This window comes from Carassius gibelio, chromosome B3 (genome assembly GCF_023724105.1).
Source record: "Carassius gibelio isolate Cgi1373 ecotype wild population from Czech Republic chromosome B3, carGib1.2-hapl.c, whole genome shotgun sequence".
Lineage (NCBI taxonomy): Eukaryota > Metazoa > Chordata > Actinopteri > Cypriniformes > Cyprinidae > Carassius > Carassius gibelio.
The window spans coordinates 30,607,418-30,633,012 of NC_068398.1; the positions used below are offsets into that span (position 1 = coordinate 30,607,418).

The window sequence follows — 25,595 nt, forward strand, 5'->3', positions numbered from 1 at the left end:
CTCCAGTGTCCTGGAGAGTTTAGCTCTTTCCCCATTTAAACAGATCAGGACTACACTCTGCAGGTCACTGTACCTCCACAACCCTGCTTGCATGGAGCAGGCCCATCCACACTCATTGTCAGCAGAGCATACTTCGAATGACTAGTGTACTCAACAGAGTGAACACAGATTAACCAGACCTTATGCCAATAATCAGGAGTCCTATTCCCGGTGGCACCAAGTTCTAATAGTATAGTTCTGCAGAACAAGGCATACCATCTAGACCTCACCCTGAAGAAAAAAACAAAACAAAACAAAAACAATGGTACAGCATTCGTGTTGGTAAATGGAAGACAAAAGAAACTGTTCTGAACACTTTAATGTTGACACAGGTGAACAGTAATCTCCAGCTATTATAGGCAAGTACAAACAGATGAAGACATAAGCAGCATTCTGGACCGGCACAACAAGCTACTACTTTGCAGGCAATGTCGGCAAAAAAACGTGTATGAAATAGTACAATTATGCATGAGCATATCCTCTCTTGTTTGAACATTGAGGTTAGATTACACTTGGACTAGAGCTGAGAGTTTAGATTTAGTTTCACTCCAGATTTGTCCCACTTCAAATGCACCTCCTTTAGAGTCCCGACTTTCTTTCCCTTAGGTTTACACGCCAGGAGCAGCTTGTAGTTGTCAATACTGGAGGTACAGTCTATGGTGTTGGTAATTTTTCAGCTAAGTTGTTCAATACTTGAGATCTTTTTAGTTAAAACGACCCTTTTCTGCTTTTTAAAAACTGGCAACTTGCATTAATCACAAGCAAAGGGCACATTCTGCAAATGAAGCACCAGTTGTATTTGGAAAGTGGGAGGTGATAACTGGAGTGGGGGAAAATGTTCGCTATGCATCAAGGCTCACCGACTTCTACAGGCTTACAAGTTTGGTCCATCTAAAATCAAGCCAATCGAACAAGGCAGCAGATTTGACTGCCAGAAATCGGTAATGCACCTTAGCCTCCTAAGGACTAAACATCGGATCGGATTTAAACCTAGACTCTAAAAGACAGCTCCTCAATGTCTTGCTACAGGAATTGTTTTTAAGGCCACATGGCGATGAAACGGTTAAATAAAAACCCTATGCCGTCACAGCAGGGCAAGGCTGATTCTTAGTACGGTTCCCCTAGTGGACAGGATGTTCAGATCCTGCAAACCCTACATCACTAAAACCATATTTGGACTCACATTCATACCAAGAGTCTAGTAAAGACCTCCTCTGCCAATCACACTAACATTTCTAGTTATCCATGCTACGCTAACGCTAGGCTCATCTCAAAGGCATCAGACATGTTCCCTCGGGGCAAAGGCAAACTTTTGAGTACTCCCATTTCACTCAAAGGCAGATCATGGTTAAAAGAACTAAACAAACAAACAAAAAAACATGTCAGAGAAAGGAATGTCGGGGGATAAACGGGGAAAGGGTTTAGGACGCAAGAGGAAGACAGAAGGCAGTGAAGATTACTCATAACAACCATGTCAAAAGTATCCATGAGGTTTTTTTCAATGTTTTTTTTTCCTCTTTTACTTTTATATACAAACAAACCAAAACACAAAATATGGATTGTGCACATTTTTGTTTGTTTTCACATATATATTTCAATGAAAGCCTCAATACTCATTGGGAGGGAAAGGGATTCTAATATGGAGGGAGGGAGGAAAACTGGACGGAGTGTGAATGATCATTTTCCTTAAAATCGTTTAAGTAGTTAATCCAGGATTATGATGTTGATGATGATGATGAAAATGATGATGATGATGGAGGCAGCTGGAGGAGGTTGGAGAGGAAGAAAGGGGAGGAGGGTTGGGGAAAATGGGGGTTTGGAAACCGCTCAATCTTTCCAGTCCTTCTTGATGTTGAGGTTCCATTCCCAGGACAGGTGGTCGTGCTTGTCGTCGTCGGTGAACTTGGATTTAATGTTGTAAGTGCCGCGGGCCAGCATGCCTTTGGGTGCCTCCTCTAAAGGCGTCAGGAACTCGTACTCATCCGGTCGAGGCCCATAGCTGCCCACCATGTAGTCAGACTTGTCGACTGAACACAAGAAACAGGTGAAGAGGTTTAAACGAATCAGAGTAGACTATTTGCGAATATATAAATTCATTGTCAGTGGTTTGTTTGAGCAGTCAAAGATAGTGTACATGTGTTATGGATGGGAAATATACAAAATGAACTTTTCATCACTCATACATGTTCAAAGACAACCCAATTTAGGGGTGTGCGATATGTATCATCTATGATAATACCGCAAAGGTTTGTTGTGGAAGTTGTCATTATGGAGTATGCAAGTTTAATAAACAATAAGTTAATACCATGCTTTACATTTTTGCTTAGTTTGGCAATTAAAATAAATGTTCCAAGCATGCATGGTTTTGTGAAATGACACACACCACTAGTCAATATTCAATGTTATAAGGGCTGTCAAAACAAATATATACTTTCAAATATTTGTTGAATTTAAAATAAAAAGCCACATTGGAAATTAAAATGTAGGCCCTGTGTATTAATATATGCATATGTATGATGCGGTTTTGTTTATAGTTAAGCATCTTAATGAGCAATAATTGGTTTATAAACATTACACTTTTTTTTTTCTCAAAGATGGTCATGCTGTTTTAATGCTTTAAATAAAAGTAATTTGTAATATTCTTCTTGATGCTGCCTCATGTTTCCTCAGGGGAGAAGCCAAAAGCTTTTTTTTCACTGAAATAATGCATTTTAAATTTGAATTTATATATAGTGTAAATATTTACACACTTGTTACAAAATGTATACCCTCTATTGTATTTTATTGTTTGTTGGTTTGTTTTCTATAATTTCTTTTCAATGTAAAAAATGTTTTCTTACAAAAATAAAAGAAAAATTGATTATTACTGTTAGTCTTTTAAACAATTTAAAAGCAAATACTATTATTGAGAAATACTTTTTTTAATGCTATTCCTACTTCATGTTAATTTTTGCATAAGACACAAAATCGAAACACATTGATGGTAGACTGCATGGCCTCCCAAAAACAAAATATGCTTAAGCATAAATGGGAAGCTTTGGTGAACAGAGGGGAGGTAGATTTTCACATCCAGTTCCTCAAACAACTGGAGGCTTTTCTTTTTAAATAAATCAAAATCCCACCACACACAGCACACGATTTGCATAATGGCATTTCGGCGAGGACAGAAGCAGCTCTAAGAGAGTGGCTCTATCCAATAACTCCTTTATATCAATTCATCTCAACAAACCGATATAATGCAGAAACCTGTCAAGAGAATATCTGGGTCACAGAACTAATTTCACTCCAAAATTTAAATGTTTGTCTTGACAAATCCTGGAAAGCAACACACTGATTTTGGGATGAAATGTACGGTGTATGTGAATGTAGTGTCATTTTTTAAAGAACACTTACTCTTCACCCCTTTCCTGTAGGTATGCTGTACGTACTTCAACCCCGAGACGATCTCTTTGTTTACCTGTAAACAGATGTAAATATACAGGACCAGTCACATAATATAACTGATAAACAGGCATCATGTCTGCATGTGTTGTTTACATGTAGTGACAATATACAGTGTGTGAGCATCTATAACACAGCTGATGTGTTCACACAGCTACTGTTCAACACGTGACTGGAGGATACGTGGAGAAATGTGGAAAAGTCAGAGTCCAAGCTTCAAATAAGAGGATATACTCAACAAATGTGGAAGTGAAGTACCTTTCCTGGATTATCCACTAACAGGCACTAATACATGGTAATGAAATCTAAACGATCACTGGATCTCTAGCAGAATTATCATTTACAGGTGGGACACCATCAGTTCCTAGCAGCTACTGCATCTAAATGTTTCCATGTGTGGTCATCTAACCTTGAAGCTGATCTTTATCCTGTACTCCACTCCCTCCTTCAGCACAAACGACTGCTTCTTAAAGGACTCCAGATCACCTGAGAGAGGAACAAACACAAACACAAGTTAGGCCAGCTTTCAGAACATACCAGTGAGTGCATCGTTTGAGCTCATTCAACTCATGAGGGCCGGTTCTCCATCTTCATTTAACACTTCTGTCTAGTGTCGCCTATTTTAAAAATGGGTTTCAAAGTGCAAGTTTTTGAAAACGGCACGGTAATCATTTCCATGTTAACACCCAAAATTGGTATCTTCGAAAATGGTTGACGTCATGCACGTGTTTAGTACGTGTTAGGTATGTAGATGTGTCGATTTTAAAGGCAAGCGCTAACAAACATACACAACAATGGTGGATTAGATGGCACTGTTGTTGCTGCTCAAGAGTTTGCTGAACGCTTCTTCAGCAAAGTGTGGATTAACTTTACTTCTAAAATATGTAAAATTTCCATTGATAAGAATAAAAATGATGTATGGCCAATAAACTCCTAGTCGGGTATGGTAGAGATTTCATGTGTAAATGACAGACTGCAGTTGAATGCTGTTCCCAGCAGATGGCTGCAGGACTCTTATACTGTCCTTCTGCTCTTCATCATCTCTCTGTGTGCCAGCACTGAGCTCTCGCTTTCATGCTGCTGCGCTTCATCTGGGCCATGTGACATTAAGATGACATCGCACCATAGGTTTGGCTTAGTGAAAACGTAAAGAGCATTGACTAATTACAGAATGAATGTATGCAAGAGAAATGACCTCAAACGGTTAAATCACAACATATGCAATGTGATGATAAGAGGGGTATTTAAATGTATGCATACTATAATTTCTTTTTTTGTCAACATTATCAAATTCATGCTAACCTATCATCGTTGAAGTCTTACTTTCAAAAACAATATTTAAAATGTTCATTGCTGAGGTTGAAACATGCAGGAACCAAAGAGGTTTGTCCTGCCATGTCAAAAGTATACACTGATCAATGTTTATAGTTAAATAAAAGCCTTAATTAAATGCATCCTTTCTAACACCACAAATAATATAAAATTGCTTTATTTGTAAATAGAAGATGAACAAAAGTCTTAGAGCTAGATTTACTAATGGCTTGCGCGAGCACAAACCAACTTTTGGCATTAAATAGCACTTTCAGGTATTACTAAAGACGCACATTGAAGAATTAACGCTGAAAGGCATGGACACAGTTATTTTTGCACCTGACCTTATTGAAAAGTTTCCCTTTTAGATACAAACGTTATGGGAGGATAGTATTCAAACTAATCATTCAACGCGCTTTAATGACATCAAACATTTCTGGCAGTTGCACCACATTTAATGCTCCTAGAGTTTAGTTGAGTAAATGACAATTAAGGGTAATCTCTACTTACCTTGAAGGTCAAGGGTCAGCGGGGCGGGAGCCGTCTCGCACATAAGAGTTAGCCGTGTCACCTGAACGTTGGTAACGTTGGGATCTGCCAAATTAACAAATATAAGTACACAAGAAATACCACAGACATTTGACATCCGTGTATCCAGAATCGGAAATAAATTCAGGAAAATGTGAAGAATTCCTCCCTTTGGAGACCATGCAAAGGAATTTGGAAGAAAAGAGGATTTGTTTGTTCAATCACCATAAATACATAGTGAATACTAAACCAGAATAGAGTTAAAATAATGTTAAAATAATGAATCTTGTTTCAGTTGATAAGACGTTGACAGGTTGACTTCCTGAGGAATGTCTGACAATGGCGACGACTTCCAGAAACACTCTGTTTGTTTGAGACGCTCAACTTCTGGCTTCACTGATGCTGTGAAATTTATTTGTTCAGTCGGCCGATAAAAGATGGAGAGGAAGTATATAGGGGAAACCTGTTTGAAAACACATCTTTGCGGACCGCTTGTTCTATAAGCAACTCGGGTCAACTTTATTATTTGTTTAGAGTACGGGCAGCAGTCCCCGTTAATGACGTCCATGTGAACGCAGGTACTGTGGAAGCACCCCACTGACTCTTACTGCAGCACATCCATCATCCGCTGACGTCTCTGTGGGAGCTGCTTCATTCACTCTACATTAAATCATCAGATTGAGGTGCGTGATTAAACGCCCGTCTCTTGACGCCCGTTCAAACAGCTCTGCAGGTGCTGGGATGAACCATAACACATTGGGTTACTGTATTGGCTGACTGCTGATAAAAACAAAAAGGAGCAGGAACTCGAGATAGGTGACCTCGTTTTCCAGCGCTCTTGTGAGGGAACTGCCAGACGACGCACGAGGACAGCAGCCGGAGGCCCAAGAGTCTACGGCTCTAGCCCAGAACAACAAGATTTACTCAAGTAGGACACATTCCTGGATCAACACTATCTGATGGTCCTGGAACAAAATGCGTATCTGGACAAAGATCACACGCTAATTATTTAGACAAATACTGCAGTCAGGCTAGAAACCAGCAACTACCTCAGTACATCAACAATGCAACACAAGATCCAATTATCTCTAGTTTAAAACCAGCATTGAGTTCTTAGATGTGTGGACTTTGTAATCACGGGATTTTTGTATTTTTTATTCAGTGGCTAAAAATGTGATGTGGTGTAATCAAATATATATATAAAAAAAGAAAAGAAATGCACATTACCAAGTGTTACACTTTTTACATACCAAATATTTGGAGTCAGTAAGATTTCAATGTTTTTGAAGTCTCTTACACTCCCCTAAGGTTGTTTTATTTGAACAAAAATACAATATAACAATTCAAAAGAATATTAAATAATATTATTGTCTTTTAAGATTTTTTATTTCATATTTTATTCAGCATTGTTACTCTAATCTTCAGTGTCACAAAATACATTTCTTATTATCGATGTTGAAAACAGTTGTGCTGCTTCATATTTTTGTGGAAACCATTTTTTATTTCTTTCAGGATTCAGCATTTATTTGAGACATCTTTTTTTTAGGAACACTATAATTCCAAATTTGTCAAATTTTGGAAAAATAAATCAAAAGTTAATACTGTGAATATTAACCTTTTATATATAAATGTTACTTTACGGTCACTTTTGACTAATTTAATTTGTCAATGGCGAATAAAACCTTTTTATGAATAATTTTCAGTTTTTTAAGAAGTCTCACCGTGTGTCTTTTTAACCTGAACTAATGATCCTTTGAAAGGAAAAGGTTTTTATTTATCTAACTCTCCGCAGGGTTCCTCTCTCTGATATTTCCTGTTTAAGGAAACTCTCCACTTTCAAGAATAGCCAGACCACCATGACATTTGGACTTTATGCCCTTAAATAAATATATTAAAACAATTCAGAAATGAGAAATATTCATGTTTTTTTATATTTTTATAAATGAGTGAATAAAGAGAGAGAGAGACGTTCTGCAGGAGGAAAAGTTGCATCATATGAAGCTGCCCCTGAGACACAGCTATAAGCCAAGACAGACTTATCAGATGAGCTCAAATCAAAGAGTGCTGAAAGAAGAGCTGGTCCATGGGAGGAATTCTGGGAAAAGGACTGTTTGCAGAGAAACTTTCATCAAACTAGGTCGGAGCAGAGCGTGTGTGTGTGTGTGTGTACAGTGAAGCGACACACACCTGCAGTAACGCTGCAGTTGCCCAGCAGTGCCTCCTTGTACTTGCGGAGGCTTTCGTCATCTTTGTCCAGCTCCTGGATTTCTTGCAGGCTCTTCTGAGCCGGCGGCTTGTAGTTGACCGACTCCGTGTCCTCGTTCTCGGCTGCGATAGCGGCTAGCTGCTCTGGTGTGGGCTCCTGCTCGGCCATGATTGACAGCTGGAGGAAAACACAAACAGACACAGGTCAGAGGAGAGGAAACAAACATGACCCTTACCAAACACTCTCAAATATCATTATAGCAGTGGAGACCTGACCCACATTAAGTCATGTGATCAGTTCTACCACAGTGTTCATTTTTAATCATATTAATGCATTTTAAATGAATTCACCACACACACACACACAATGCAATCTCCAGCCATCAGCGGAAAAGGCCTTGAGAAAGAGGCCTAATGTGGGCTTCTGTATTCAGCACTACTGCATTAGTGCTCAAAGCCAATTACTGCAGGAAGTCAAAAACACTGCACACAGCACTGAGTGTGTGTTCAGGACACACACACACACACACACACACAAGGGAGAGTAAATATTTTAGGATGACTGAACAATTTCAAACCAAAATGAATATAAATTTCAGATTTGTCCAGGTCAACTTCAAGCAGTTATATTATATTTAAAAAAACTCAGGATACTACAGTTGAAGAGTTACGGATCTGTAGATTTCGCAGTGTTTTAGAAACAAGTCTCTTTTGCCAAGTCTCTTTCACCTTTATGTGTTCAAAGATACAGAAAAATAGTAATATTGTTGAATAGGATTACAAAATGTAAGGAAAAGCTGAATTTTTCCATCACCATTACTCCAGTTTCAGTCTCACTCAATCCTTCAGAAATCAAATATGCTGATATTCTGCTCAAGAAACATTTCTGATTATCAATGTTGAAACTGTTTTGTGGAAACCATGAAACTTTTTTTTCTTTCCCCAGGATTTTTGAGGAACAGAAAATTCATGACTGCATTTATTTGAAATCAGTCGTTTGCAGTGTTATAAATGTCTTTACTGTGACTTCTCATTCAATCTAATGTGTCCTTACTGAATAAAAACCTTAACTACTAAATTCTAAAATAAACATTTTGAACAGTAGTGTTCATGCTACAGATTTAAGATCTGTAAACTAACAGTTAATGCAAAAACACACAGCAGTGTCAATGCTTCCTTTTCTCAAATAAATGACTGAGCTTTGTAACTCCTGAAAATGACTGCCAGAGCAGTTCATTCACATCAGACTCACTGCTGGATGTTTGAGACTCATCCTCACATCTTTTAAAGTTTCAAGTGAAATAAAGAGGTGAATGCAGAGGAAGTCTGGGAAACACTGGTGCTGCAATGCAGCAGCCCTGGATCAGAAAGTGCTGGTGTTCTCGCTGCGAGCGCACTAAAGAAGAGCGCTTCACCTTGACAGCGGCGTCTGTAGTTTCCTGTTCTGCAGAACTGCAGCACGCTCAGCTTTCACAGAGACACCTCACTGTGGGGACTTTCTTTCCTTACATGGTGTTGGCGTGCTAGACGCACAAAATCACACTCAGAACAGAACTAAGTCAGCTCGCTTTGACATCAAACATGCACCTGCAAAAGACCGACCACAGTTCGTTGCATTTTGAAGCTTTAATAAATCCAGGGTGCAACAAGTTAACTAGCTCTGTAGCAGATTTGCATTGCCCTATGAATTAGCTGGAATTGCGGAATCCAGAAAAGAAGCGATTTTCTGTTGAAAAACAAAATAGCTTAATAAAAGGTTCCATTTCTTTTCATCAAAAATGGCTAAACTTTGTCACTTTTTTTTTTTTAAACGTTGTTTCCTTAGGAGACACTGCTCAATGCTAACCTCACAGGGTCCTTCAAGTCATCAAGAAGAGAAACTCCACTTGGCCGCCAACAGCGTAACTATTTCTGTAATAAATCCAAACACTTGTTTCAAACGAAGGAAAGGCCTGCCAGCTGATCTCACAAACAGCTGTAATGAGGACCACATATGAACGAACACACGATACGAGCTGAGAGAGCCAGCGAACAACGAGAGAAAGCACATGTGTACTAGCACAGCCTGAAGGTCGTGTGTATCGAAGACAGATGTTGTTTGTGTAACACTTCAGGAGACTTTTCAGCTTGTCTCAAAGTGGTTTTCTGTGCTATTCTTTAAAAATATGACAACAAAAAAAAGAGCCTAACATTCTAGCAAGTCATCCTGTTATTCTGAAAGCTGTCCTTATAGTTTTGGCTGGACGTTTTTGGCCAGTCACGGTCAGACAGGAACTCAGATATCACTGCATGTCTTTTTCCCTTCTGGGCCTCTGCGCTCCCCTGGCAGCGAGCGAGAGAGGTCGTTCTTCATCAGCGAGCTCTGGCGCACTACTCCAGCGGCTGGGGTTTGAAGCTCAGGATCAGCAGCCTGACAGACACATGATGGCTTGCCATGTTCCTGTTGGCACTAAACCAAGCGTGTCCAATCACTTTACTGCACAGTCCAGATTCCATCTAGATTCAATTCAACTGGAAGTTTCGAGTGATGCTGAAGACACTAGCTTGCGGCCACCTATTTGAATGTGCATTTTGGAATAATCGCATAAAACATAAAATAAAAAAAACACTATGGAAATGCCAAGATGTGCATAAATTCTAAAAAGGTTCATAAATAAAATGTATGCACACAACGGAGTAGGATAAACTTTTTATCTGATAAGAAAAACTGCGCATTAACTACACATTTACCGAATAAAATCCTCCATGCGCATTGAAAGTCGTGTGACTTTGCGCTATGGTGATTTATTCGCAAGTTTTTATGCGATAGTCCAGCCTTGTGCATAAGTTAAATTAGATTTGCATCTTTTCATGGAAACATAGCTATTGATTAGCTACTTCAAGTGTGTTCATTAAGGGCTTGAGCTGAACTCTACAGGATTTATGATAGATGCAACCACTGGATTTAATCTAAATAAATCTGTATAATTTCGATGTTTCAAGCAAAAACCGATTGGTCTGACTTTAGTTTTGTGAAACTACATAAAATATATCTGAACGAAACCACAGACCAGCTGGATGAGAGATTCACTCCTCTGACAGCAGGTGGCGCTTTTGAACAGCTTATGATACAGCGTTTCCTGGGTTACTGCTGTAAACAAAGCAGAGCTGCGCTTATGAACACTAATATGCATTGTTCATAGGTAAGATGAAAAGAAAATCCACATAAACTTTTCTAAAGATATTTCCCCTCAGAGATAAACTCCTATTCCAATTATATTGAGATTTGTTCGTCATTTTAATTTTTTATTTTATTTAAACTGGCTCACGGTTAATCAATTAATCCCTCATTTTAGTTGTCTTGTAAATGCCCCCACAATCTTTGCTTTGGAATCTTTTTATTAGAATTAATTTGTAAAGATAACGCAAGTTTTAGTACTCCCCCTACAAAATCCAACATCTATAACAAGCAGTATTTTAACATATTTTCACTAGCATTTTTTCTGTCGAGTTCCATTTGGTCCCAAGATATTTGGATTCAAAATGCATGCGTGATAAGAATATAATAAGAATTTATAGATTTGTTGTTTGTAATTTCCATTTTTTTATTTGAGGGAGGCAGAACAGAAAAGCAACAGTGTGTACTAAAAAAAGCAGCTCATGCCCCTTCTGGCACTGACAAAAGTTAATTAAGACTGATGGAGTACAACCTGTTTCTGCTGAAGAATCAGCAAAACATGAAAACAAGGTCCTGCAGCAAGTGCAGTTCAGCGAAACGCACTCATGCCCAGATTACATCACTTCAGCTGCCAGAGTAAACCGGTACAAACACCATTAGCCATTTGGCAGTCGTCTCAATGTTAATACACAAGAGGGAGCACAGGGTAATTCCACACAGCTGAGTGTGATGGACTAGCCAATTAACATGGTTGAAACAATTATTGCCTAAACATGGTTACCAGGTTCATGACCCAGGGAAACAACAACAGGTCGTTGAAAACAAGGCAGAGCGAGCGCTCACAGCCAGTTCACGCACTCAACGGTGGAAACGGCTTGAATTTGACATTAGCACCACACACACATCTCCATTCAGTTCAGTCCGGCTGAGCTAAATTCACTTTAATTAGGAATTATCCAGAACTAATATCAGCAGGGAAGCCTGAGCAAGACTAACTTTTTAGTCTGGGTGTTACAAAGCCTGGGATTAGGTTAGTTTCTGAGCAACAGTGAAACCCAAAAAGATTTTGTAGTCAAGATTAGTGCTAATTAATGGAGGGAAGTGTTGGTAAGAGCAGTGGGATTTCAAATGGCGCCAGGTAAAGAGGATTGACCTGACAAACCTAATCAGTATCCTCACGAGACTCGGTTATCCTCAGGTTTACACTAAGTACAGCAAAGACTTGTGGAGTGAATCTGATTCTGCACTGATAGGGCGACTGGAAATGGACCTGCAGTGTGGATGCTATGATTAATTGATGTAGAAGAAAGCAAGGCTGTTCATTACTATGAGGTCTGTAACACAAAACTCTCCATTAACAGAGCCATTCATCTCAGGCACAGTAGCTTGGCGGAGGCTCTTTCAAGTACAGACACAAACGGTGTTGGAAAATAGGTCTTTTTAAGTGTACAAATAACTGGTGAAAAGTCATAGGCCTATGTGATAAAGTACTGTGGTAACTTTATCCTCTATAAGTGTCAAAGTAAACTACTTTAATGCTAAAGCAGGAGCCTTCAGGATATTAATATTGTTATGCAAGGTGATCTTACAGTCAGGAAACTGTAGCTAAGGAGAGCACTCGTGTTAATTAAACAGCAGGTCTGATCCGCTGGGAAAGGGAAAGTGAGACTCTCACTGTGCTGACTATTCTTCACTCAGTTGACAAGGCCCAGACTAAAAAAAATGACTGTAGGAGCCATTGGCTCTCCATTTGAAACATGTAAGCCACCTTTTCATTAACTTTGACAGTCCACAAGTTGTTCAATACCAACAGAAATCATATGCACAATTTTCAAATCCGTTTTGAGCATTGGATCTGTAGAAACATTTGCATCAATATCCTAGGCGAACATCCAACTAGATATGATGTACTGTAATAAAAAATATGAGTGCGAGTAGATAATTAACAACATATTTGCATCAATACACTACTCTTTAAACCCCATTTCCATACAGTATGCAGTTATACATCAGAATAATTGTGTCTAGGGTATCAACATATTGGATTTTACCGATATCCTATATGCCGATATTTTGGACGATAGCCAAAACCAATACTGATACATTTTATTTTATTTGGATTTTGGAAATAACAATAAGACTCTCTTGTGCAAATTTTATAAACTACTTATTTTTAATAATTTTTTTAACCAAATTTACTTGTATTAAGTATACTACAGGGCAGTTGAATGCTTGAATCTGATTGGCTGACAAACGTTCTGAGGTGTGCAATTATTTTCTGGGAAACGCACGGCGAACTTAGTTCGAGGCAGCATTACTGTTACATACCACTTCGCACAGTTAACAGTAATAACGGTCATGCAGTTTGCATAAAAAGGTGTTGTCAGCACTAACCTGGCGATTTTATCAGTTAATAGCTTGTATAATGCAGCAACTTAAAGGCTATGCATGACATTTCTCACTAGGGAGGAGACAGCACTGTTTAGCGACGCTGCTGCAGAAGAGTGTTTAGGGATGCACAGAGGTAGCCTGATTCACACAAGCTCTCTCCTTCTCTCTTTGTGTGTCTCTCTCTCACTCTCTCTCTTTCTAAAACTTCATTAATAGCTGCATTAGAAGGCAATCAACAGCTCAAGCCTCCATTACCAACTTTAAAATGACCTTTTGAACTAGCAAAAGATGCGTTAGATGAGATGCGGAAGTAGTAGTCCTACTCACAACAGTGATTTAAACACAAAAACCAGACAAATCCCTTTAAATATATCTTCTGATCGATGTCTTAAGGTGTGGTAAGTTGAATAATTGACTCCGGGCCATTCAATTATTAGAAAAATAATGCACAGCCAAGGTGGGGATGCAGCAACGGCGTGAAGGGGAATAATTCAACAGCCAGTCGTCAATTATTGCTTAAACAATAAAGATCTTTTATAATGAAAGTACAACGAAAGCAATCACTGCTTTGTGAAGCACGTCAAACTGCTTGCGTTTGGTTTTATGACAAATTACAGAATCATTCAACAAAACTGGTTGTTCTGCAGTTTGCTTTGATGAAAAGACCCTTTATTATTCAGATTATGACAGTTTATTAAATCACTTAGAACTGGACATAATTTCATTTTTAAATAAAAATAAATATCACTTAATTGTTCACATTCATTTGAACAATTCATGGATCAATTCAAACCATGAACCCACAAACAGGTTAATTAAATACATATTAACCAACATGAAGATTGTATGCAATATTAAAGCACAGAGTAGCATTAATTTATGGGCACATAAAGACGTGTGCTAAAGATGTGCAATCGACTCTGAACGGTCTGATAGTTGAATCCACTGATCTATGGAAAGGTCTTGTTGGCTGAAAACATCCAAACACACAGATTTGCGGAGCTCCTCGTAGGTGCACTATTGGGTTGCATGCATGGCACTGCACAGAAAATGAGTTCCTGTCCCACTTAACCCCAAATCCAATCACAACAGTTACATATCCTGCGGCCGCCACAACACTGTGACAAACATAATTGGAAAAAATTGAACCGAACTCCGAAGCATGCTCACAAACAGATGACAATATGGGAAGAAACCCCAAAGTGACAAACAAACAAAGAAGCCTTACAGTGTTAATGTCAGTCTTAAATTAACCTGAAGTGAGCTTGAACAGCCACAATGTGCAAGACCAACTATTATCTCCACTGTAAGGTCATGTGTGCGGTTCGGCCCAATGGAGGAACTGTGGGTAACGGAGCACCACACAAGCACTTACTCTGTTTGGCCCGGACCCAAGAAGACTGAACTTAATTAGAGAGAGGATGAGTCAGTAAAGAAACACTCTGACACACACCACAGCACCGCACGAATGAATGATAATGTTCCTGGGCAGCTGGAACAATCTAAACTTAAGATAAAAACACTTGTACGTTGTACAATGACAACTGGGTATGTTAAGCTGCACAGATCAAATCACCTTGTGAATAAATCCCAAAGAAATGGCTCTTTTCCTATGCTGATGTATTTCCTATTAAAACAGGAAGTCAGGGTGGGGCATGTCTTTAGCGGCCAGTAGCCTCATTGCAGCCACAGCTGAACCATTATTTTCTACACTTTATTGCTAGTCGATGTCAGGTGGTGTTAGATGATGGTACATTCCCATTATAGGAAGCATTTGATAGGATACGCCCATAAATGCAACATGACTCATCAATATCATAAGTTTTCCCAGAAGAGACAGATCATTTAAGGGGAAATATGATCCACCAAAGGTTGTTTAGTGTTCAGTTTCAAGAAGCACTCAAAGCCACCCAAACTCTTATTTTGGATTTCATGGTGTCTTAACACATGTCCAAAATTATGTTTTCTGAGAATGGTCTGGAAAATTCCAATGTAAACAGAGGAACTTTGTTCATATCCTTGCCTCTCCCTGGAACTCAGGGAATACTGCTGTAAACATTTCATTCTTCTTCAATTGCCCTTTGGTCGTTACTTCTCAGTATGCAGCTGCCTTCTGAGACAACATTGAACTCTCTTATTGAATGTTTAGCTACATGACAACGATGTACTAAAAACAGAAAAGCTTTTCCTTTGGATTTTTAAAAACGTTTCATGTACAGACAATATTGTTTTGTTTTAACAACATTATCAAAACAATCCTTATTCACATGGATCTACGAAAATGACTAAAAATGCTCTATTGCACGCCAGGCAACTATTTGTTGATGTGACTAAGTAAAGAAACACTACATGCCTGCACACATACTGAACATGTAACACACATGCACATATTCACAAATTAGCGTCTTTTACGTTTGGGTTTTCAAAGTCTATCGTTAGGAGATTTTACACTTTGAAAACGATTTTCGAAAATGTATGTTTTGAGGTCCCTAAAATGCTTTTGTCATGTAAAAGAGTAGCCTAAATGCATTAAAAGTGTTTTGTTTTTTGTTGAAAACGGTGTCATGTAAATGCCGTTAAAGGTTGGGTAGCTGATTTTGAAGGGGCTAGCAATAGCAAGCTAGCATAAGATCCCGACTAGCATAAGCCACGCCTCCTGCAAAACACATAAACATGCTCAGAGGATAAACAGCAACACAAGATACGATATTGGTGGAGGATTGAATGCACCACTGTCAGATTACCTCCCGTCTCATTCACCGGTAAGAAAACGTTACAGTACAAACAGCATAGTATTACAATAATAATGCGTTTCATTCTTGCTCTGTCTGCAGTAGCGCAATGATGCATCATGTCTGTGCAAACAGGGTGTGTGGAGGTATGCAAATACATACGTGGACAGGCATGCAGGATGGTGGTCTATCATCATGTTCAACCAAAAAATATTATTGGACAAACATTTTATGGTTCTTTGCCAAACTAAATACATTTAGACCACTTGACTGTGACTGAAACCAGGCTGTAAAGAGACTTACAGCAAACGTAACAAAAAAATGTTTTTGAAACAAATCACCTACCCTGCCTTTAAGTTACCTCAAAAGAGACAACATTTTAAGGTAGCTATCTCCCCTACTAACAGTCTCTCAGTTTCGGTCCTTCCCCCCAGCAATCTGAAATGATCATAGCAATTACCAACAAATCAATGATTCAATCAATGGACAAGATCAAGTCCCACCAAATGGTTTGTTCTTTGTTTTAAGAAGACGCTTAATTCAGCTATACATCACAACGAGGAAGTAATGATGTTCACAATTTCAGTTTAATGCGATTTGAAAGTAAAATCTTTGACATGCTGACAACTTGATGAAGTAGAACTTCAAAAATCCAATTTATGTTTGAATAAAAGCTATAAAAGGATGTGGTGAGAAGTGTAGAGTACCAGGCAGTGGAAGAAAGTGAAAGCAGGTCAATGCGGTGTTGGGCAGGTGCCTTCAGATCCATCAGCCTCACTCAGGGGGAGATTAGGGTTTGGCCAGATTGTGACCAGACTTCCCTAGCAACAGCCGTTAGCCTCATACTCCACGATCAATACCACAGCCTGCATCAGTGGAGGGTCAGCTGTGCTGACTTTCAGTTCGGGATTGGCTCAACTGAAAACCAACATTGAGCAAGATATTGAAAGGATTGAAAGTGCGTTGAGGGGATGTTGAAAGTTGAGATAGATCCCTAGGGCCGTCTTTTGTTCAGGCGAAGGTCAGACATGTGGGGGAGAGCAGTGGGATCCCAAAAACTGGGCTGCATTTGTGTCCAAATACCTAAAGCTGCAGACAGCTTGACAAAAGACAGATGTCCTAGAAGAAATGAGAAGAGAGGAGACCGAAATGGATCACACTTCAGGAAGCCCCTCCCAGCTCTGGCTCTTGTCATCATGAACATACTAGGACAAAACCGTAGTGGTGGTAACCCCATTTAACATACAAAACTACGAATAAGTTTTGTATGGAAATCGCCATAAAACAAAAGCATGCGAGTGGTGATGTCTTCTTTCAACTTCCTGTTTCTTCAACATCCTGTGCTAGATCTCTTCCAAATAACTTAGGTTAGCATTTATTCCCATTACATGTCAAGATCATGTGACGTGAATACCACTCATTGTGATAAAACTAAACTTCAGATTTGCTAATTGAAAAGGCTCTGAAAGACAGATATTAGAAATAGGAAATATGTCTTATGTAATTTGTATTAACTAAATTTAATAGTAACAATATATCATGATGTAAGTATTATTGGCTTGAAATAAGGTTGTTACAAATACAACATTTTATAGAACCACAAAAATCTTGAAACCACAGTAAAAATTTCTATGAAGTTACTGAAGACAAGTAAAAAGTCAGTAATAAAACAAAATGATAAAGCAGATTACAAATGTAAAATGTATTTTACAATCATTGATTTAAAGTTGGCACTCACAGTTATATTTTAATAAAATATTATATATATTTAGATTTAAAACAGTTTATACTTTCACAAGTATTTTCTTTACCTTAAGTTCTTTCACAGCTTAATGTGCTTTTATTAACTTTTTTATATTAAGCAAGTCCTGAAGTTCAGAGCCTAAATTTGAAGACAGTCTCATTAAAAATGTGCAAACTTGTAAGAACAAGATGGTTGACTGATTTTCCACTTTAACTGGTATAGCACCCTCCCCCCAAATGCACAGAAGTATAAATATATGCAAGTATGCAATCACGAATGCAAATTCTAGGAAAAAGAACTGCAAATACTTTCACAGTCTACATGCTTAGCATTGCTTGTTGCACAACAAACTTGCTTTTCAAGATTTTCCTCAGACTGCTGTAATGCTATGACTAGGGTGACCACCTGCTAATAAGCCCAAGGGGGGACAAGGGGTATGTTTCTGAGGGACATTGTGGGACACTGCCTTGCGCGGCGGTGCCCCCACCCCATGGGCAGACTCACTGATAGTGGTTTACCCATTTCTAGCACATACCACCTTACATGGTATATTAATAATGCCCTATTACCCTAAACATGTGTTATTGCTGAAGTATGCTCATGACAGAATTGACAAATGCACTTCCACTTATGATTTACTTTAGCTATTTAATTTTATTTATTTTTCATTACAATTTATTAATTTTAATTTATAATATAAAATTAAAGGATTAAAATTAATTGTAGTTGCTCAATACCACAGGAACAGTCTAAACTCACAACTCCAGATGTCCACGGAATGAGAAGGGGGAGGAAGGATGGTGAACTATAACTATACAAACTATCAACTATAATGCAACATTTTCAACATTAGGTATTTCTAAAGGCTTATTACTCGTATATAAACACAATAATCAGTCAATTACAGGCCTAAGCCAATAATGTACTGTTTCACTTAAAACATATTTCAAACACTTCAAAATGGAAATACTCCGGTTATTGCAACTAGCATACAAAATATTATGAAAACAGTCATCCTTCAATTCTACAAAAATATTTTGTATAAATTAAAGATTGTTCTTTATTAAAGTTACAAAAGCTTTTTAATCAGGAGCAGTGAGTGATTTCTTTGTTGTTGCTGTTCGATTAATATAAAGACTCACTTTAAGAGAATGCACTTCTCTTGCACTGAGATACAGTGGCCTTCGTTCAGCTGGCTATGTCTGCTATAGGATCCTTACCAAAACAGTCATTTTGACATGATTTTTGTGAGAATTTGTCCATTTAAACACAATATTTCAGAGAGAGCTTATATTTGCACGCGTTCTGAGGCATGGGTTTGCACGCTTCGATTGAGCTCATGCACAAATCTTCACACTGCGCGCTCGAACTCGCTTCCTCTGGCTCTTACATGTTTAAACTAACAAAGCTTAAATTAGTTTAGTTTAAACACAGATATCAGCACCCAGGTGATGACGGAATAAATTACTGCTCATATACAGCATTCGCGTTGAACAAGAGTGAATGATTTGTCCAGGGTTTTTTTTTTCTCTCATGTTTTTGTAATGTCTGGGAAGCCAGAATGCGCATGCATCAACAGAAACATTTATTAGCTGAACCCTGTTTTTTTACGTGCCATTTATAGCAAGCCATTTTACAGATGATATTACAGATGCTTTGTCAGATTTGAGTTGAAGCGCGTGCCGAACCTTGTGTGGTGAACCGAACGGTTTGGTTTTTTTCAGCGAACCGTGCCATCCCTATTACCTCAATAATCAATCAATTAGCTACAGGCCTAAAACAATCATGCCCGAGCAGACTGATATGAGTACATCTCATCACACCGGCACCCGCGTCTAAATCAGTTGTATGGTCTGGTTTTCAGTCTAAAACAGTTGCGTCAAGTATAAATGTCTCGTCTGTTTCGGGAGGTGCACGCGCAGTCAGCGGAGGCTCGCACCTCCCAACTCGCACCGGAGGCTCACACTTTTTTTTTCTCAGATTTTGAAAAATCTTCACGATCGACTTAAAATGCTTCTAAGATCGACTTGTCGACTGCGATCGATGGGTTGGTGACTCCGGATATAGAGCGTCCAACGCACGCGCTACGCGGGACGGGTGGTCACCCTAGCTATGACACTAGTTTACCAGAACGAGAAAACTGACCACTGAAACTGGTAACGCTAAAGCAATACAACCCCCTTCTAAATTCTATTTATATTAGCATTATGAATTTCACATGTTTCAAAGTGCTAAGTGTAAAATTGAGCTTGCCTTTCCACAAAGATTCGGCTTTTAAAATATTAAAGGTCCCCTTCTTCGTGATCTCATGTTTTAAACTTTAGTTAGTGTGTAATGTTGTTGTTAGAGTATAAATAATATCTGTAAAATTCTAAAGCTCAAAGTTCAATGCCAAGCAAGATATTTTATTTAACAGAATTTGCCTACAAAAAATTACCCGTTTGGACTACACCCCTCTAGTTCCTGCAGTAATGACGTCACTAAAACAGTTTTTTGTAGGGATGCACCGAATGTTCGGCAAATGAAATTATTCGAATAAGTAAAAAGGCCGAATAAATTTTGCCGAAGAATGACGTTTTTAATGACGCAATCAAATAACCCGCGTAGAGTGATAGGCGCGCGCTTTATGCAGCAAACATGTCAGCAGTGTGGAAACACTTTAAAAAGTGTCAGATAAAGATGCAAAAACGGCCGTTTGCAGACATTGTTCTGGATTTTTAAAAACGTCATTTGGGAAAGCCGCTAGGTGATGGAGACTGTCAGGTGATGCACAGCACAGGAGATGAAAACAGCTCAGAGAGTAAACTGGCTCTAACTACAGATGAGCCGCGCACAGTCTCGCTGTCTGACATGTTCGATGAGATCCTCCAAGAGAATAACCCATTTGCAAGACAGAGGACAAGCTCGACTGCTCAACAGTTAGATGGGCAGTGTTGTGCCTGAACGCGTTCATTGAAGGATAGTTCATGAACTCGTTCATATTTTGGGCGAACGTGAACTGAACGTGCTGTATTAATGCCTGATGAACGTTACTGTCAACTCGTTCATTCTGGTGTCTGTGAACGGCACGCTCTCTCAGGTTAACTTCGTTCAATAGGGTGCCAGATTTCTATAGAGCCTTCCTGGCGAAAGCCCGGCTAAAACACACCGTAAACGGGTCTTAATATGTAGCGGAAAAACACCCAATCTGGAAACACCAGCCACCAGTGTCGCACCACCGTCCGCCGCATGCGCGACGCGTCATCAAAAAAAAAAAAAAAGGCGACAGCAGCATGTAGCAAGAAGGTGTATGATCATTTAAAATAATTTTTTATGATGTTTATGATAATGTCGGTGAGAATGGGAGACAAAGCATTAAAGCAACAATGGGGTAATGCTTTCCCCTCAATCCTAATGTAAACCCTGGTTGGATAAGGATTCAAAATTGGATATTAAATGAAGATGAAATCTGACGCATAGCTTCATTGTTAAAACTGATAAAATAATTGCTGTCTGTGATTCTATATGGGCTGTGGCAATAATTGTGAAATATAATAGCTTGCAGCAACATATGGAAAAAAAGAACTATGAACTAGTTCATTTTTGGAACTTAGTTCAAAATTTTGTAGTTTGAACTATGAACTGAACTAGTTCATTTTAAAATTTGTGAATTGAACTTTGAACTAGTTCATGTAGAAAGTGAACTTTCCCAACACTGTAGATGGGTATCTCTCAGAAGTCCCCATCCCCAGGAGCAATAACCCTCTCGAATTTTGTAAGACAAATCAAGGCCGCTTTCCTGACCTGGCGCAGATGGCACGCAGGTAGGCTCCTTGTATGGGAAATTAATTTTATTTATATTTTGGATTATGGTAACACTTTATAAGTAGTTTCTATTTTTAACATTAACTAACAATGAAAAACCCTTATTAAAAGAATTTATTAATCTTAATGTTAACATTTACTAATACAGTATTAAAATTAAGTATCACATTTGTAATTTCTGAATTAAAAAGTATCAAAAGTGGTAGGCCTATTTGTTAAAATTGTTAATGCACTTATACTAACATGAACTAAATATTTTTTATTATCTTACATTAACGAAGATTAATAAATACCGTAACAAATGTATTGTTAGTTAATGCAATAATGTTAACAAACATTATAAAGTGTTACTATCTATATTTTATATGTATTTTGTGAAAATTCTGAACTATTTTCAGTGTAGTAAAATAGTAGGCCTACACTGGGTTTCAACCATTTCATTATCTTGAAGACATTGTTCGTTTTGAAATGAGCAACTGTCAGAAAACTGCAATAAAATTTTCAACTATTCTGCAGGTACTTGTCTGCTCCATGCACAAGCACCAACAGTGAGAGACTGTTTAGTGCTGCATCTCATGTCCATATCTGCAAACTCAGAAGGACTGAAAAAGGTGACAGATTGGCAAAATAAATGGAAAAAATGCGAAACACCGCGTTCGGTATTCGGCCAAGCATTTCATTATTATTCGGCTTCGGCCAAGAATTTCATTTCGGTGCATCCCTAGTTTTTTGACTAACATCCGCCCACATTAATTCACAAAAAAGGGGGAGTGGTCTTGTTGCACTCCGACGGAGGAGGAGGAAGAGCTGCGTTTGTGTTTATCTCCATGTCGTCGAAACGCTGTCATTTTCATCTCGGAGTCCAATCATTTTTGTTTGGGCTTCCCAGGGACGCTGTACTTGGAGATTAATGGTTACAATTTATGTTTAACTCGGATCCCGAAAATTATAATCCACAAGTAAAACTATGCGCAGCACATTTTGCTCAGGACAGCTTCCTCAATCTCAATCAGTTTAATGCCGGATTCGCACAAAGATTATTCTTGAAAGATGGAGCAGTTCCCTCTTTGTCTGGAGAAGGCGTTGTTTATGGACCACAACCGGAAAGTGTATTTTATTATTTAAGTTGGTGCGTTTAACGCTGTTTAGCTTTGTTAACTAGATGTTAGGGCTGTGCAAAAAAACAAATGTGATTTTCAGGTGCATTTCGTCAGTAAAAACGCTCCTGTGATTATAAGTATATCTCCAGCACATGCTCCTGCCCACTTGCTTCTCAAAACTAGTCCAATCTCGTTTCCAGGAGGACAGCACGCGCTCAGCTGCAGTCGAATCACAACACAGGAACAGCTGGCCCAATCAGAACTCGTTACGTATTTCTGAAGGAGGGACTTTATAGAACAAGGAAGACATCAGCCCGTTTTTGTGACAGTGACAACAGCGGTATACAGATAGGAGAATTATGTGAAAAATACTGTGCTTTTTTACACGTGAAACATGAACATATGTTACATTGCACACTGTAAACACAATCAAAGCTTCAAAAAAGCGCGAAAAACGGGACCTTTAAAATGACTCAGCTGAAGGACATGCGGTTAAATGTTGCGGTTTAGTACAATGCACTGTAATACAGGTCCATACTAAATATGACTGATTTAGTCAACAACATTGTTCTTTTTGACAATTTCAGACCAAAAGTTAAACATTTTTTATATATTTGGCTAGCATGCTTTGTTGTTGTTGACATGCTTCTCTGCCTGAAGAAATAAAAGCAACATTTCAAGCCTTTTCAGGGCAAACACAGAAATAGATTTAAGCCTGTCTGTACTTAAAAAGTCTTTAAAAGGCTAAAAATAAAACCCTAAAATAACTTCTTATTGGCCAGCTGTAGCTTCTACCTTGACTGGGATCAATAAAAGGCACGAGCACCCGCGGGAGCATAACAGAGACGCTCATATCAGTGATGGCCCATCAGACCTGACCTTTATGTGGCTTCTCATCACAACTCACTGATGTCCATCTCACCGCTGCTGTATCAGCCGGAACGACTACATAAAGCAAATCTAGATCTATTATTCATTCAATGGACTGAACTACACAATTGAGACAATGACACAAACAAAACACTAAACACACCACCCGTTTCATCAAAATTCATCAAAAAACACAGAAGTTCTTATAGGAAGGTAGGCTGAATTTGGACAAAAGCACAGATGTCCTCAAAATGTTTGACATAAATTCTCTGGCAACCTGCTTTCCCTTCAGTTTCCCCAAATAGAGCTGAAATATTGAATTGTGTTCAGAATATAGGACAGAGCCACCAGCCTCCCTCTTTAGCTGCAAAGAAACACATCACTGCAGTATTCACACTTCTCTTACTCTTATGACAATATACAACATGTTGTTGGACAGGTGCACCCATTAAACATCTACTCAGTCTTTGATAACATCATATTTTTAACTAACTAAAACAGAGAACACATTGTTATTAAAGCAACAAGTGCGTTACTATCAAATATTACCGACAACTTGTCCGTTTAACTTTAAATACTGTATGTGTAGCGAACTTTGAGCAAACTACACATTCACAATTGCAACAAATATTGTAGAATAATTAAGCAATTGGCTGCTCGGTACACTTAGGGACAGAGTTTAAACACTGCAGACACCGCCCTGAGTAACTCACGATAGAGAGAAGGCTTAGCTCATGAATATTAATTACGTCCTGCCTGATGCAGTCAATCACGTGACCTAATAAACATACGTAAGCCAAGCCACTTCGCTCATTCGCTCATTTAGCCAATCAGATAGACTCACAGGGCGAACGTCGGCTTACGTAGTTAATATTCATGAGCCAGTTCTCCTCCTGGTAGCACAATCGAATCAGAGAGAAGGAACTAGAAAATACATCGCGCCCCTCACACCACACAGGAAGGAAATTAGCCTTGATTTTTCTTTTTCCCAGCAGTGGGCTTCTTTTGTTAATATGTAAATATCCTAACATTCGCTCTGTTCTCAGGCAAACACTGCATTAATCTCTTCGCCTCGCTCTCCGTTAAGATAACGTTAGATTTAACCTGATTAAAATTAACCGGGATTTATTACACAGAAATTCATGATGATGCGTGATATCCTCATAAAACTGCATCAAGGCAGCTTTCTTTTCTACCGGAATTAATGAAAAAAACTAGTGGAAAAAAACTAGAAAGATCATTAATTATTCTGTTACTCCCAAATCAAGATGAACTTGCAGCTCTGATCCAGGAACTTCCTCATGCTAGCAAGCTAATGCTGCTAACCGAGCATCATTTACAGCAGCATTACGTTTAATAATAAAAAGTACGATGTGCTTTCGGTTAGATCATCTATAAAATCCACAAATCACGAAGAATCAGTGGATTGCGTGAACAGCAGAAGACACAACTGCTCGGCCCTTTCCTCTCAGGTCGAGATCTGAAGTCACAACAGTGTTTCAGTGTATGACCTGATACACATGATACATCTGACACATGAGCTGTTTCACATCAGATCACAGTTCCTTTTAGCGACACGACTTGTTTGTCGGATGATTTCAGATCAGAAAACACGCTGTCAACATGAGCACTTTACTTTCTATGAAGCACAGGCTACACCCCAGACTCAGAGATGATGGTGAAGTCTGATGTTCACAGGCTGCTATCAGACAGCGCCTGCTGATCAGTTCAGACCCGAGCCGGTCAGAGGTGATCAAATTAACCCTGGACCCCCGATGTCCTCCGGTCTGATCAATTTTTACTATTCAAAACATCTCATGATCATCTTTATAAAGGACTGGGTGAAACTGGCGGAGCCGACAGGAAAGACACTTATCGACTGGCTATCTCATGTCAGCCTGCCGTGGATAACGTTAACGAAGCTACAAAAGATGCTAAACTACCGTGGGGGGGGGGGGGGAGGCGTCGCCGCAAGCGATACGACTGTCGGATAACGTCTGCACGCGTTACACGAAATCTTCGCAGTGTTCGTGTTGTGAAAACTTACCGTGGACCTGCGGGGACTGCGAGGCGACAGCTTCGAAAAAGCTTCCCTGACTTCTCAATTTTTACTGTCTATGGGAGGGAACGGCGCGAGAACACACTTCCGGGAATACCGTCGAGCGCGTGAGTCACGCGGTCTGCTCTGCGCATGCGCAGCCACAACCCCAACCCCCCCCCCCTCTCTCTCTCTCTCATTCACCCATCATTCTACACCTCACGAGAGGCAGTGA

General features: G+C 39.1%; 1 protein-coding gene across 1 annotated transcript; it reads right to left on the bottom strand.

The window, feature by feature from the left end:
- Positions 1 to 343: 343 nt before the first annotated feature.
- arhgdia (Rho GDP dissociation inhibitor (GDI) alpha) lies at positions 344 to 25,521 on the bottom strand. The gene is made up of 6 exons (XM_052552152.1): positions 25,370 to 25,521; positions 7,507 to 7,702; positions 5,302 to 5,385; positions 3,890 to 3,966; positions 3,433 to 3,496; positions 344 to 2,066 (listed from the first exon to the last, which is right to left on the bottom strand). Exons 2-6 carry the CDS (start codon positions 7,691 to 7,693, stop codon positions 1,867 to 1,869), a joined length of 612 nt encoding a protein of 203 aa, XP_052408112.1. The 5' UTR covers positions 7,694 to 7,702; positions 25,370 to 25,521; the 3' UTR covers positions 344 to 1,866.
- Between the last annotated feature and the right edge of the window lie 74 nt (positions 25,522 to 25,595).